Genomic DNA, 14,650 nt, shown 5'->3' with positions numbered 1-14,650 from the left:
CCCAGTGGTTACAAACTTGGGTGGTGGGGCCTCCTGTGTAAGCCCCTGATGAGCCAGAGATGCTTTGGTTAGTCACGTGTCTGTAGCAACGGAACCTCACAGCTCCCATTGTCGGTGGTTTGCCGTTTTCAGCCAAGGTGGTCTGTGGGAAGGGGCATGGCCCTGGCAGGCCCTCGAGCCAAGTGTGAAAGGGGCTAGTCAGGTAAATGGCCAATAGAGGAAGCAGTAAGCCTTAGGAAACGCTTACCCCCTACCAGGTGAGCCTTCCCAAGAAAGTTCCAGGCAGCCTATGGATAATGGCTGCTCTGATTCAGCAGGTCAGGCAAAGGCATGTGACCAGACCACATGACCCTAAACTCCACTTTGGTACCTGTGGGGAGCCAGGGTCTTGAGATGGGGGCTACTCATAGACCCTGCTCCTGCTGCTCCTCTAGTCTCAGCCCCTACCCAGTGCAGGGAGAGGGTCCATGGTTTCCCACTGTGGACCAGGATCCCTGGTGACGCTTACTGCAGATGAGTTCTGGCTTTCGGAAAGGCCGGCAGGTAGGACCCCGAGGAGATGAGGAGCAGAGTGTGAAGATTTGGGGGATGGAATGGGGCAGGGACCACTGAGGAAGAGGAGTAGTAGATGGAGCCTAAAGTCGATGAAGGGCAGGAGAAGATGAAGGGCAGGAGCAGGTCACAGAGGAGAGCGGGACGGATTCATTCCTATGTCCTGCTTTTGTCTTTTTGAAAAGATCACCCCAAAACTGCAGGAATTAGGCTGGAACTGGAGGTCGCCGTATCTCTCTGGACAAGCTGAGGCCCATTTCCACCCCTTTCCAAGGAGCTGGGGAAGCACTAAGAGAGGGGAAAGGAAGAATATCTGGGTGTGAGTCTCCTACCAGGACTCCTCAGTGTCAGACCCTCCCTCACACACACACAGATCAGGTCTGCCTGGGTGGGGAGTGGACCTGGCAGGTGTGTGTTGTGTACAGAGCCATCAATAGTGGTCAGAGTGTAGGCTGACTCCTAGAGCTCCTGCATTACTCATGTCTGTGACACGACTCAGTCACAAGCCCCTGGCTGAGGGAGTGGAGAGAGGGTGGGTGTCTGTGCCCATTGAATAACCCCTGTCCACAGCTAAGGCAGCCTCATGGATCACGCAGCACCCAGAGTGTCCAGAAAGGGGCAGGATTGAGACTGCAGAACAGCTCTTCTGCTTGTTTCATGGCCCTTGATGTTTAAGCAGAGACAGAACAGTGACAGGCCCAGTATTATGGGAAACAACAGCCAACTCCCTTCTCTTTATTGTTTCTATCAACATGAATTCTGAAGTCGGGGCAGCCAGCAAACAGCTCTTTAGGGGCCAACATCCCACCAGTTCCCTGGCTCTTCCAAACACAGTCACTTTGTAAATGCTGCTTCTTCCCATGGTCTCCTTCCCCCATCGCTCCTCCCTCACCTGCCCCTCGCCATTGTATCAGCTTTAGGCCCCATCTAACCCTCTCACAACCCAGTGGAGACCATTACAGCTCATGTTTTCAAGAACATAAAGGTCCAGGATGGAATAGGGGGCCGTGGGCCGTGTTTTTGTCTCCCATGTCACCAGCGCCAGAGCTGGGTGATGAAATGACCCTTCACTTGATGAACACCCTCATGATCCTCGCACGAAGGTGTTTGCTTTTCACACTGTACACGATTGGGTTCAGTAGGGGTGGGACCAGCAGGTAGAAGTAGCTCAGGACAAACTGAAGCAAGTGAGAAGAGCTGTTCCCAAATCTGTGTATGACAGACAAGCCAAACTCTGGTACGTAGAAGAGCAGGACGGCACAGAGGTGGGAGACGCAGGTGTTCAGAGCCTTTAGACTCTCAGTGCGGGACGCGATGCTCAACACTGTTTTGAGGATCATCACATAGGAGAGGAAGATCAGTAGTGAATCCAAACCCAACGTTAAGACTGCAGCAGACAGGCCATAGATATTGTTGACTGTGATGTCCGCACAGGCCAACTTCATGACTTCCTGGTGCAGGCAGTAGGAGTGGGAGAGGACATTGGAGCGACAGTATTGGAAGCGTTTCAAGAGAAAGGGCAGTGGTAATCTCACAGCCACCCCTCTTAGCATGAACACCAGCCCCATCTTGGCTACTCTTGGCAGGGTTAAGATGGAGGCATGTCTCAGTGGGTTACAGATGGCAACAAAGCGGTCAAAAGCCATCAACAAGAGCATAGAGGATTCAATTCCTTGAAGCACGTGGATGAAGAACAGCTGAGCAAAACAGGCATCCAGGCTGATCTCCCTAGAGTTAAACAAGAATATGCCCAGTGTCGTTGGCATGGTGGATATTGATAAACCAAGGTCTGTGAGGGCCAACATAGAAAGGAAAATGTACATGGGCTCATGGAGGCTTGGATCTGTTTTTATAATGAATAGAAGGAATGAATTTCCTACTAGCGAAATGGCATACATTATGCAGAAAGGGATAGAGACCCAGAGCTGGACGTCTTCGTGCCCAGGTATCCCAGTGAGAAGGAACACGGCAAATTGGAATTTGGTATCATTGACAGCTGACATATTGTACTGTAAAGCTCCAAGCCTTTTTTTTTACTTTGCTACCTAAAAGGAACAACAGGAGACTAGATGACATTTAAGTTGACATCATTCTGCTCTCAAGGCATGTCTAGGGACTTCAGACTGCAGTGTGAGGAAGATCAGGTAAACTATAGTCTTGGATTTATTCCACCAATACCTAGATAGACACTGCCAGCCTGGATCAGACTTCCAGTCTATCCAGGTCAGGAACCAGTGGCCAGGTCCAGATGATTTAGACTCTAAACTTTAGAGGAAGGTGGAAAAAAGCTTCCTATAGGAAACTGTACGATAACCTATTCGCAGGGAATATTTTCCACTGACATCCACTAATCAGAGGTATTTTGTGGTTTAAATCAGGAAGGTTCAGAGCCCTTCCATTGTATATGCTGACAACTCTAACTGGATTTGCAGGTTGCCCATGTAATCATCAAGTCCCTCTTTGAATCCTCCTATGATTTTGACTCCTATGATATCTTGTGGCGGAGAGTTCCACAGCCTATTTGATCTCTGTGTGATTTTACAGTTTTGACCTTCACACACAGAAACCCTTTTTGGCCCGCTACGTGTGAGTGAGCCCCACTGTATCATGGCATATGCATGAACATATGGCTAGTGCATCGTTAAAAGGTTCCTTGCAGTTATCATTTCTGCATTGGAGCTATTTATAAATGTCCTTCATTGCCCACGCACGTATACCTCGGACATTAACACAATATTTGAATGACCCCGAATTGGCAGTAGTTAGAACCTTTTATCTATTTTAGGGTATGTCTACACTAGGGGGGGTAATGTAGTTCGAACTAGGGGGGGTAATGTAGTCATACGGAGTTGCAAATGAAGCCCGGGTTTTGAATTTCCCGGGCTTCATTTGCATGAAGCCGGCCGGCGCCATTTTTAAATGCCGGCTAGGTCGGACCCCGTGCCGCGCGGCTACACGCGGCACGGACTAGCTAGTTCGGATTAGGTTTCCTATCCGAACTAGCTGTACGCCTCATGGAACGAGGTGCACAGCTAGTTCAGATTAGGAAGCCTAATCCGGACTTGCTACTCCGTGCCACGTGTAGCCGCGCGGCACGGGGTCCGACCTAGCCGGCATTTAAAAATGATGCCGGCCGGCTTCATGCAAATGAAGCCCGGGAAATTCAAATCCCGGGTTTCATTTGCAACTCCGTATGACTACATTACCCCCCGTAGTTCGAACTAGGGGGGTAGTGTAGACATACCTTCTGTATGTTAATTCACACGTCTGTCACTTGTTTTCCTAAAACCTTATTTAGTAATGTTAGTTCCCATCAAATGATTATTAATAAGCAAATAATGAATACAGTTATACTCACCCCTAATTATTATTTATATAATTTCTAATTAAATCAACAATTTCCTATATTACAAACTAACAGGTTACAGTGATTACAAGGAAGTTGACCCTGAAGATGTTATGCAGAGCTAATGAGGATAAGCAAGAGACACAACAAAGTAGAGCAGCTCCATACTTATCTGGTTTCCAAGGCTCCAGAACAGAGAGAATGAGCAAGATTATAGATCAAAGATAATACTGGTCTTGACTGGACCCTATCTTCCCACCCTACAAAACAAAAGGAAAAAGCATGTTTAAGGGTGACACTGTGGCTGAAATCCTAAACCACTAATGCAAAAAGGCCATTCCAAGCCTATTGATTTTTTTTACCACCCGAAAAGTTCAACTGTGTGAATATTGTGTACAGATGTGGTCTCCTCACCTCAAAAAAGATATTTTGGCATTAGAAAAGGTTCAGAAAAGCGTAACTAAAATGATTAGGGGTTAGGAACGGGTCCCATATGAAGAGAGGCTAAAGAGACTGGGACTTTTCCATTTAGAAAAGAGGAGACTGAGGGGGGATATGACAGAGGTATATAAAATCATGAGTGGTGTGGAGATGGTGAATAAAGAAAAGTTCTTCATTAGTTCCCATAATATAAGGACTAGAGGACACCAAATGAAATTAATGGGTGGCGGGTTTAAAACTAATAAGTGAAAGTTCTTCTTCACCCAATATGGCCGTTCTTATGTTCTTATGTCACTGCAGGTTTTCATGTTTAAATTCAGTTAAACCTGGACTTTATCAACTTTTCCTTGACAAATGCTACTTTTGAGACACTCATCCCCCAGAAATCCCACCAAGAGAAACGGAAGGGCTTTGCCTGGACAGCGCTGAGTGGATCCAAAGTGTTCAACCATCCTACCATCTTCTATTTATTCTCGTAAGGCCTGCCTCCTCTCCCCATAAAGAGGTCTACAGATGCCTGAAAAGTTATAAGCAAACACTGGCAATTACTTCACCTGAGCGGGGGAAGCGTTGGCATCACATATGGCTGAACACTGAATATAGAAAGAAAGAAAGAAAGAAAGAAAGAAAGAAAGAAAGAAAGAAAGAAAGAAAGAAAGAAAGAAAGAAAGAAAGAAAGAAAGAAAGAAAGAAAGAAAGAAAGAAAGAAAGAAAGAAAGAAAGAAAGAAAGAAAGAAAGAAATGCTGGTCACTCAGAATATATCTATACTATGGCAGCTTTTTGGAAGAGGAAATGCAAATGAAGCGTTCATTTTCAAATCTTGAGCTCTCATTTGCATATTCTCTTCCGATCCTTTTTGTGGAATAAATTTGCAAATGAGAGCACGAGATTTGCAAATGAGCACTTCATTTGCATTTCCTCTTCTGAAAAACTGCCATAGTGTAGACGTAGCCTCATCTCACCTCTAGTCACAGGCTCCCCAAAGGTGTGTCTATACTGCAGGCCTTAACTCGAAATAAGCTACGCAAGTTGAGCTACGTCAATTGCTTATCTTATTTCAAAATAGTTTATTTCAAAACAGGGAGTATCTACAGAGCACTTATTTCGAAATAGAGCACTCTTCCTCCGACTTCCCTTATTCCTCGCACAATGAAGGTTACAAGAGTTGGGGTAAGAAGTCCTCTAGCTTGACACTATTTTGAAATAACTGCCTGCAAAGTAAACGTGGACTAAATTATTTCGGAATAGCGCTAGTTGTTTAGTGTTCCAGAGTAGACGTACCCAAAGAGAAATACCTCCGCTGCTAAACACACTTAGTCCTGCAGAAGAAGGACAGTTGATTCATAATGGGCTATAACTCAAGGCCCAGCCTGAGGCTGGAAGGACTGTCGGATTCCATCCTATGAGAGCACAGGACACAATGCCTGACATGTGGAACTCGCAGAGCAGAGAGGGGCAGTGATATCGAAACCCTGTGACTCTCAGGGTACTTAAAGAACAGAAGTGCTGCAGCCTTCAGCTAATCAGCAGAAATAGGTCCCATTGGCTCTACTACCACAGAGCAGCACAGCTCTGAATTCCTGCTTTCAAAACTGAGCCAGAGAATAAAAACTTTAAAACTGCATTTGCTGATTAAATATTGAGGACCGAATAACCTTGAGGACTAATCACTGATATCTTACGGGGTCTCCTGTCACACAGATCCTGGCAGGATTCTACAGGCACCTCTGGAAATCCTGACTCAGGGCATTAGGGATTTAACAGTCAAATCTCATTTTTAATGTCAGATTTTTTGTGCAATTTGAATAAGCCACCAAGGTTCATGGGCAGGGTTCTCAAGCTCCCTAGCACTGCCTGCCCTCCAGCCCAGTCACTGAGTCACCCCAACAGCCCAGCTGAGTCCTCTGCCGCTGCTCAGAACACTAGGACTGGAAGGGACCTCGAGTGGTCATTGAATCCAGTCCCCTGCCCTCATGGCAGAACCCAGTATCATCTAGACCATCCCTGATAGACATTTATCTAACCTACTTTGAAATATCTCTAGAGATGGAGAATCCACAACCTCCCTAGGTAATTTATTCCGGTGTTTCACGACCCTGACTGGTAGGAAGTTTTTCCGAATGTCCAACCTAAACCTCCCTTGCTGCAGTTTAAGCCCATTGCTTCTTGTTCTATCCTCAGAGGCCAGGAAGAACAAGTTTTCTTCCTCCTCCTTGTGACACATTTTTGGATACCCAAAAACCGCTACCATTTACCCTCCCAATCTTCTCTCTTCCAAACTAAACAAGCCCAATTCTTTCAGTCTTCCTGCATAGGTTATGTTCTCTAGACCTTTAATCATTTGTGTTGCTCTTCTCTGGACCTTCTCCAATTTCTCCACATCTTTCTTGAAATGTGGTGCTCAGAACTGGACACAATACTCCAACTGAGGCCTAATCAGCGCAGAGTAGAGTAGAAGAATGACTTCTCGTGCCTTGCTCACAACACACCTCTTAATACATCCCTGAATCATGTTTGCTTTTTTTGCAACAGCGTCACACTGTTGACTCATATTTAGCTTGTGGTCCACTATAACCCCTAGATCCCTTTCAGCTGTACTCCTTCCTAGACAGTCGCTTCCCATTCTGTATGTGTGAAACTGATTGTTCCTTCCTAAGTGCATTTGCATTTGTCCTTATTAAACTTCATCCTGTTTACCTCAGACCATGTCTCCAATTTGTCCAGGTCATTTTGAATTATGAACCTGTCCTCCAAAGCAGTTGCAACCCCTCCCAACCTGCTATCATATGCAAACTTAATAAGCGTACTCTCTATGCAAATATCTAAAATGTTGATGAAGATATTGAACAGAACCGGTCCCAAAACAGACCCCTGTGGAATCCCACTCGTTATGCCTTTCCAGCAGGATTCTGAACCATTAATAACTACTCTCTGAGAATTGTTATCCAGCCAGTTATGCACCCACCTTATAGTAGCCGCATCTAAATTGTATTTGCCTAGTTTATTGATAAGAATATCATGCGAGACTGTATTAAGTGCCTTACTAAAGTCTAGGTATACCACATCCACCGCCACTCCCCTAGCCACAAGACTCGTATCCTATAAAAGAAATCTATCAGATTGGTTTGACATCTGTCAATGCAAACAGCCTGCAGCCTTTGCCCTGCATTTCTCACACTACAGACAGTGAAACCTGCCAACGTACCCAGTTCCTGCGAGAAGGGAGCCGCTGGCACCAGAGGTCTTCACCCAGATGTACAAGGAGTCATCGGACAGGCTGCATGGGCAGCAGGCAGTGTGTGTTCAGATAGGAAGGCAACTGCCTTTATGCAGCATGTTTGTACCTTCCCTTGGGGCCACTTGGCGATCAGGGAACCTCAGCTGATTGGCTTCCTGTGCACCAGCTTTAACCCCGTCATGGCCACCAGCAGGAGGCCAAATCCCAGGGGATGGTGGATGATGCTAAACAACCGGCCTACAGCCCCAGCCCTGCTGCAATCTCCATTCCTGGAATCTGGTCTTGCAGCCGTGTACAGTTGTGATTAGTCACATGACTACCTTGGAGGTGGCTGAGTAGTAATGATGATGCTGTCACAGCTGTGATCTTGCTAAAAGAAAGAAGACGCAGCCAGATTTCTGCCTAGCGGACCCCATTCCTGCATTACAAACCCAGAATACAGGGCAGGGACGGATGATTCCACAAGTCCCCATACGTTCCAGAGAGGAAAGCCCCTTCCCTTTTCCCAGAGGAATGAAAAGGGGGACCCAGGACTCAGAGATCCCCAAAGTTAGCACAGATCTCAGGGATCCACTGGTAGACAGGCCCAGCCACCCACGATCTCCTCAAATGCTCTAAGACCCTCTCCAGCTCCAGACTGATCACAGATCTGCTACCGGGACCTGTTACAATAGCCACTGCCCACAGCCACTGTGCAGGGTGGAGGGGGCTGCACAGAGATGGTAAGTCTGGTTGGACTAGAAAGGAATGTGAAGAATAACAAGAAAGTTTTCTACTAGTATGTTAGCAACAAGAAGAAGGTGAGGGAAGGTGAGGGATATTTACTGATTGGGGAGGCACCCTCTGTGGTGAAAGAACAGGTTAAAGACTGAAGAGAAGTTGGACGTGCACAGGTCTGTGGGGACAGATGCAGTGCACTTGAGGCTGCTGAAAGATTTGATTGATGTGATTGCAGAGCTACTGGGCATTATCTTTGAAAACTTGTGGCACTCAGGGGGCGTGGTCATCTTTTAAACAGAGCAGAAGCAGGATCTGGGAAATTACCGACCTGTCAACCACGGTTCAGCCCCCAGAAACATCATGAAAGAGGTCCTCAAGGCATCCATTCTGAAACATACGGAGGAGAGGAAGTTGACCGGGAACAGTCAACATGGATTCACCAAGGGCAGGTCAATGTCTGGCCAACCTAACTCCCTTCAGGGATGAGATAACCGGCTGCGTGGATATGCGGAAAGTGGAGGATGTGATACACCTTGACATTAGCAAAGCTTTAGGCACAGTCTTCCATAGTATTCTTGCCATCAAGTTAACGAAGCCTGGCCTGATCGTTAGGCTCCACGAGGAGTGATCAATGGTTCAATGTCTAGCTGGCAGCTGGTATCAAACAGAGAGACTTGGGGATCAGTTGTGGGGCTGGTTTTGTTCAACAACGTTATGAATTCTCTGGATTACGGGTTGGTTTGCACTCTCAGCCAGTTTGCAGATGACATTCAGCAAGGGGGAGAAGCAGATTTGCTGGAGAGCAGGGATACAAGTCCAGCCTGTCCCCTTGCTCCACTCCTTCTACCAAAGAGACGCCCCTTCCGGCCAGAACACTGAGTCCCCCTCCCAGAGAAGCCTGGAGCCTCCACAGCTCTCATGGCTGCAATCCAGTGCCCAACCACACACACACACACCCTCCACAGGCTGCTGAAGGAGAGTCGGGCTTACTGCTGCCGCCCCCAGGCACACCACGTAATCCCTCCTGAGACATCAAGACACCCCACAGGAAAAGCTGGTCTCTTCCTGAAGAAGCTGAACTTTCTATATGGGACAGGTTCTAGGGCAGATGAGAAGGCCATTGTGTCACTGCCACCAGTTGTTCTCGTGACCTTGGAAAGGGTTGGATATTTTGGATATTTTGGCCTTGGAAAGGGTTCAGAAAAGGGCAACTAAAATGATTAGGGGTTTGGAACAGGTCCCATATGGGGAGAGGTTAAAGCGACTGGGACTTTTCAGTTTAGAAAAGAGGAGACTGAGGGGGGATATGATAGAGGTCTATAAAATCATGAGTGGTGTGGAGAGGGCCGATAAAGAGAAATTATTTATTAGTTCCCTAAATAGAAGAACTAGAGGACACCAAATGAAATTAATGGGTAGCAGGTTTAAAACTAATAAAAGAAAGTTCTTCTTCACACAGCGTGTAGTCAACCTGTGGAACTCCTTGCCAGAGGAGGCTGTGAAGGCTAGGACTATAATAGATTTTAAATAGAAGCTAGATAATTTCATGGAGGTTAGGTCCATAAAAGGCTATTAGCCAGGGGATAAAATGGTGTCCTTGGCCTCTGTTTGTCAGAGGTTGGAGAGGGATGGCAGGAGACAAATCGCTCGATCATTGTCTTCAGTCCACCCTCTCTGGGGCACCTGGTGCTGGCCACTGTCGGTAGACAGGATACTGGGCTAGATGGACCTTTGGTCTGACCCAGTACGGCCGTTCTTATCTTCTTATGTTCTTATGGTGTCACTGTGTTATGACTATGAGAGAGTTTTAATGCATCTTGTAGAAAATGTGTCTGGTGAGGTGTCTATGGAAAGGTGAGGACTGGAGGATTATGATGGTCTCACGTGTTTGCATGGGTTCATTTTACGTCTGAAGTTATAAATATTGACTATGTACCTGGGTAGACACCCACAATGCTAAATATTTCATTTCAGTCTAGCCCAGTGGTTACAAACTTGGGTCGTGGGGCCTCCTGTGTAAGCCCCTGATGAGCCAGAGATGCTTTGGTTAGTCACGTGTCTGTAGCAACAGAACCTCACAGCTCCCATTGTCGGTGGTTTGCCGTTTTCAGCCAAGGTGGTCTGTGGGAAGGGGCATGGCCCTGGCAGGCCCACGAGCCAAGTGTGAAAGGGGCTAGTCAGGTAAATGGCCAATAGAGGAAGCAGTAAGCCTTAGGAAACGCTTACCCCCTACCAGGTGAGCCTTCCCAAGAAAGTTCCAGGCAGCCTATGGATAATGGCTGCTCTGATTCAGCAGGTCAGGCAAAGGCATGTGACCAGACCACATGACCCTAAACTCCACTTTGGTACCTGTGGGGAGCCAGGGTCTTGAGATGGGGGCTACTCATAGACCCTGCTCCTGCTGCTCCTCTAGTCTCACCCCCTACCCAGTGCAGGGAGAGGGTCCATGGTTTCCCACTGTGGACCAGGATCCCTGGTGACGCTTACCGCAGATGAGTTCTGGCTTTTGGAAAGGCCGGCAGGTAGGACCCCGAGGAGATGAGGATCAGAGTGTGAAGATTTGGGGGAAGGAATGGGGCAGGGACCTCTGAGGAAGAGGAGTAGTGGATGGAGCCTAAGGGAGAAGATGAAGGGCAGGAGCAGGTCACAGAGGAGAGCGGTACGGATTCGTTCCTGCTTTTGTCTTTTTGAAAAGGTCATCCCAAACTGCAAGAACTGGGCTGGAATTGGAGCCTGCTGGTGGAGCTGAGGCCTGTTTCCACCCCTTTCTCAGGAGCTGGAGAAGCACTAACAGAGGGCAAGGGGGGATCCTCTGGGCCTGAGTCTCTTGCCAGGACACCTGTGTGTCAGACTCTCCCTCACGCACACACAGCTCAGTTCTGCCTGGTGGGGAGTGGGCCTGCCAGGTGCGTGCCGTTTGCAGAAAGCTCAGGAATGGGGAAAGTAAGGGCTACCTGACTGGGTTCATGCGGGGCTCCTGCATTAATCATGTCTAACAGACGTTAGTTCGAATTAACTTTGATAGGCACTAAACTAGCGCTCCACTAGTTTCAACTTAATTCAAACTAGCGGAGTGCTTAGTTCGAACTAGGTAAACCTCATTCCACGAGGATTAAGCCTAGTTCAAACTTACCAGTTCGAATTAAGGGGTGTGTAGCCCCTTAATTCGAACTAGTGGGAGGCTAGCCCTCCCCAGATTTCCCTGGTGGCCACTCTGGGCACCACCAGGGAAACTCTTCTGCCCCCTTCCCGGCCCCGGAGCCCTTAAAGGGGCACGGGCTGGCTACGATGCCCATGCCAGTTGCAAGCCTGCCAGCACCCAGCCAGCAGACCCTGCACCTGGCACGGCTCGAGCCAGCCACCCGATGCCCCCTAGCCCTCCCCCTCTTCCCGGGACCAGGCTGGCGGCTCCCGGGACCTTGCCCGGGACCGCAAGAGGCGGGCACCCACCTGGTCTAGTGCAGACATCGTGGACCTCATCCACGACCTCCGCACTAGGCACAGGAAAGTGGCCGTCTAGGGCAGGAGACCTGCCAGCCTGGCCACCCAGGAGTAAGTGTGCATGAAAATCAAGGTGGTCCACTGAGACCCCCGACCCTGAGCCCTGAGCTTACAATGGCCATACTGGGTCAGACCAAAGGTCCATCTAGCCCAGTAGCCTGTCTGTCGACAGAGGACAACCCTAGGAACCCTGGAGGGGATGGACCGAAGACAGTGACCAAGCCATTTGTCTTATGCCATTCCTCTCCAGCCTTCCACAAACTTTGGGCAGGGACACCACTCCTACCCCCTGGCTAATACCACTCCATGGACACAACCTCCATCACTTTATCTCACTTCTCTTTAAAGTCTGTTCTAGTTCTAGCCTTCACAGCCTCCTACAGCAAGGAGTTCCACAGGTTGACTCTTTGCTTTGTGAAGAACAACTTTCTGTTATTAGTTTGAAGCCTGCTACCCATTCCTTTCCTTTGGTGTCCTCTAGTCCTTCTATTATGGGAACTAATGAAGAACTTTTCTTGATGCACCCTCTCCACCCCACTCGTGCTTTTATAGACCTCTATTATATCCCCCCTCCGTCTCCCCTTTTCTAAGCTGAAAAGTCCCAGTCTCTTTAGCCTCTCTTCATATGGGACCTGTTCCAAACTCCTCATCATTGTAGTTGCCCTTCCTTCTCCCACCCTCTCTCTTCCCCCTCCCACCTCCTTTTCCCAGTCTCCCCCAGTTTTGTTCAATAAAGAGAGATTCTATTTTTGAACACAATTGTCCTTTATTTTGTACATCAGGAAGGGGGGCTAGAGAGGGGTAAGTGGAAGGAGGTGAGGGAGGAATGGGGTATGAGCCCCCAATGGGGAGAACTGGGCTGGCTCTGCGGGCTTCTGGGGGTGGAAGCTCTCCTGCAGCCCCCCAATTGCCTCCTCTCCCCAGATGGCAGCCTGCGGCAAGTGCAGCCGGACTGATGGCTGAGTGCTGTGATGTGCCCAGTGTGGGTACTCCGGGCAATCCAAGCCAGGACTGCTTTGCAAGCGGGGCACCCCTGAGAATTGTCTGTCCGGGGTGGGCGTCGGGTCCCTTTAAGCACAGCCCTCGGCTAGCCTGAGGCAGCATCTCCACGCTTTAAGTCCTCCTCTGATGCCCTGCCGGCACTGCTTCCGGCCATCCTTAAGCCCGGTTCAGGGTCCACTTAATGTGGACATGCTAGTTTGAATTAGCAAAATTCTAATTCAAACTAGTTTTTTAGTCTGGATCCGTTAGTTCGAATTAGCTTAGTTCGAATTAACTAATTCGAACTAAGTTAGTTCGAATTAGTGCTGTAGTGTAGACATACCCTGAGATGGCTCAGTCACAAGCCCCTGGCTGAGGGAGTGCGGGGAGGGTGGGAGTTTGTTCCCCTTCAATAGCCCTTTGCCCCAGCTGGTGCAGTCTCATGGATCACCCAGCACCCAGAGTGCTTAGGACTGGCCTGGACTGTGACTGCAGAACAGCTCTGCTGCTTTTTTCATGGCTCTCAAGGTTTAAGCAGAAACAGGACAGCGACAGTCCAGGTGTCATGGGAAACAACAGTCACCTCCCTTCTCTTTATTGTTTGTGTTGACACAAATTCTGAGGTCGGAGCAGCCACCAAACAGCTCTTCAGGGCTCACCTCCCACTGGTCTCCTGGCTCCTTCAAACACAGTCACTTTGTAAATGCTGCTTCCTTCCTTGCTCTCCTTCTCCCATCGCTCCTCCCTCACCTGCCCCTCTCCCACTGCTCCAAGCCTTAGACCCCATCTGACCCTACCGCTACACAGTGGAGACAATTAAAGATCATGTCTTCCAGAGAGCAAAGGTCCAGGATGGAATACGGGGCTGTGACCTCTTTTTTTTTTTTTCATCTGCCATGTCACCAGTGCTGGAGCTGGGTGATGAAATGACCCTTCACTTGATGAACACCCTGATGATCCTCGCACGAAGGTGTTTGCTTTTCACGCTGTACACGATTGGGTTCAGCAGCGGTGGGACCAGCAGGTAAAAGTAGCCCAGGACAAACTGAAACAAGTGAGAAGAGCTGTTCCCAAATCTGTGGATCGAAGACAGGCCGATCTCTGGTACGTAGAAGAGCAGGACGGCGCATAGGTGGGAGACGCAGGTGTTCAGGGCTTTGAGGCTCTCTGTGCGGGACGCGATGCTCAGCACAGTTTTGAGGATCATCACATAGGAGAGGAAGATCAGTAGTGAATCCAAACCCATTGTTAAGAGTGCAGTAGACAGGCCATAGATATTGTTGACTGTGATGTCCGCACAGGCCAACTTCATAACTTCCTGGTGCAGGCAGTAGGAGTGGGAGAGGACATTGGAGTGACAGTATTGGAACCGTTTCAGGAGAAAGGGCAGTGGGTATACTACAGCCACCCCTCTTAGCATGAACACTAGCCCCATCTTGGCTACTCTCGGCAGAGTTAAGATGGAAGCGTATCTCAGTGGCTTACAGATTGCGATGAAGCGATCAAAAGCCATCAACAGGAGCGTGGAGGATTCAATACCTTGAAGCAAGTGGATGAAGAACAGCTGAGCAAAACAGGCATCTAGGCTGATCTCCCTAGAGTTAAACAAGAATATGCCCAGTATCGTTGGCATGGTGGATATTGATAAACCAAGGTCCGTGAGGGCCAACATGGAAAGGAAAATGTACATGGGCTCATGGAGGCTTGGGTCTGTTTTTATAATGAACAGAAGGAAGGAATTGCCTACTAGCGAAATGACATACATGATGCAGAAGGGGATAGCGATGCAGAGATGGATGTCTTCGTGCCCAGGTATCCCGGTGAGAAGGAACACAGAAAACTGGACTTTGGTATCATTGACAGCTGACAT

General features: G+C 48.5%; 2 protein-coding genes across 2 annotated transcripts; both read right to left on the bottom strand.

Annotated features, from left to right (window-relative positions):
* Nucleotides 1-1,619: 1,619 nt before the first annotated feature.
* LOC102462277 (olfactory receptor 51G2-like) lies at nucleotides 1,620-2,555 on the bottom strand. Its single transcript, XM_006126572.2, has one exon. It carries the CDS (start codon nucleotides 2,553-2,555, stop codon nucleotides 1,620-1,622), a length of 936 nt encoding a protein of 311 aa, XP_006126634.1.
* Nucleotides 2,556-13,714: 11,159 nt separating this feature from the next.
* On the bottom strand, nucleotides 13,715-14,650 carry LOC102462026 (olfactory receptor 51G2-like). Its single transcript, XM_075921376.1, has one exon. It carries the CDS (start codon nucleotides 14,648-14,650, stop codon nucleotides 13,715-13,717), a length of 936 nt encoding a protein of 311 aa, XP_075777491.1.

Source organism: Pelodiscus sinensis, chromosome 1 (assembly GCF_049634645.1).
Source record: "Pelodiscus sinensis isolate JC-2024 chromosome 1, ASM4963464v1, whole genome shotgun sequence".
In the NCBI taxonomy this organism is placed as follows: Eukaryota; Metazoa; Chordata; order Testudines; family Trionychidae; genus Pelodiscus; species Pelodiscus sinensis.
Note: the sequence above shows the minus strand (reverse complement) of the source record. Positions and strands in the feature narration are given on the sequence as shown.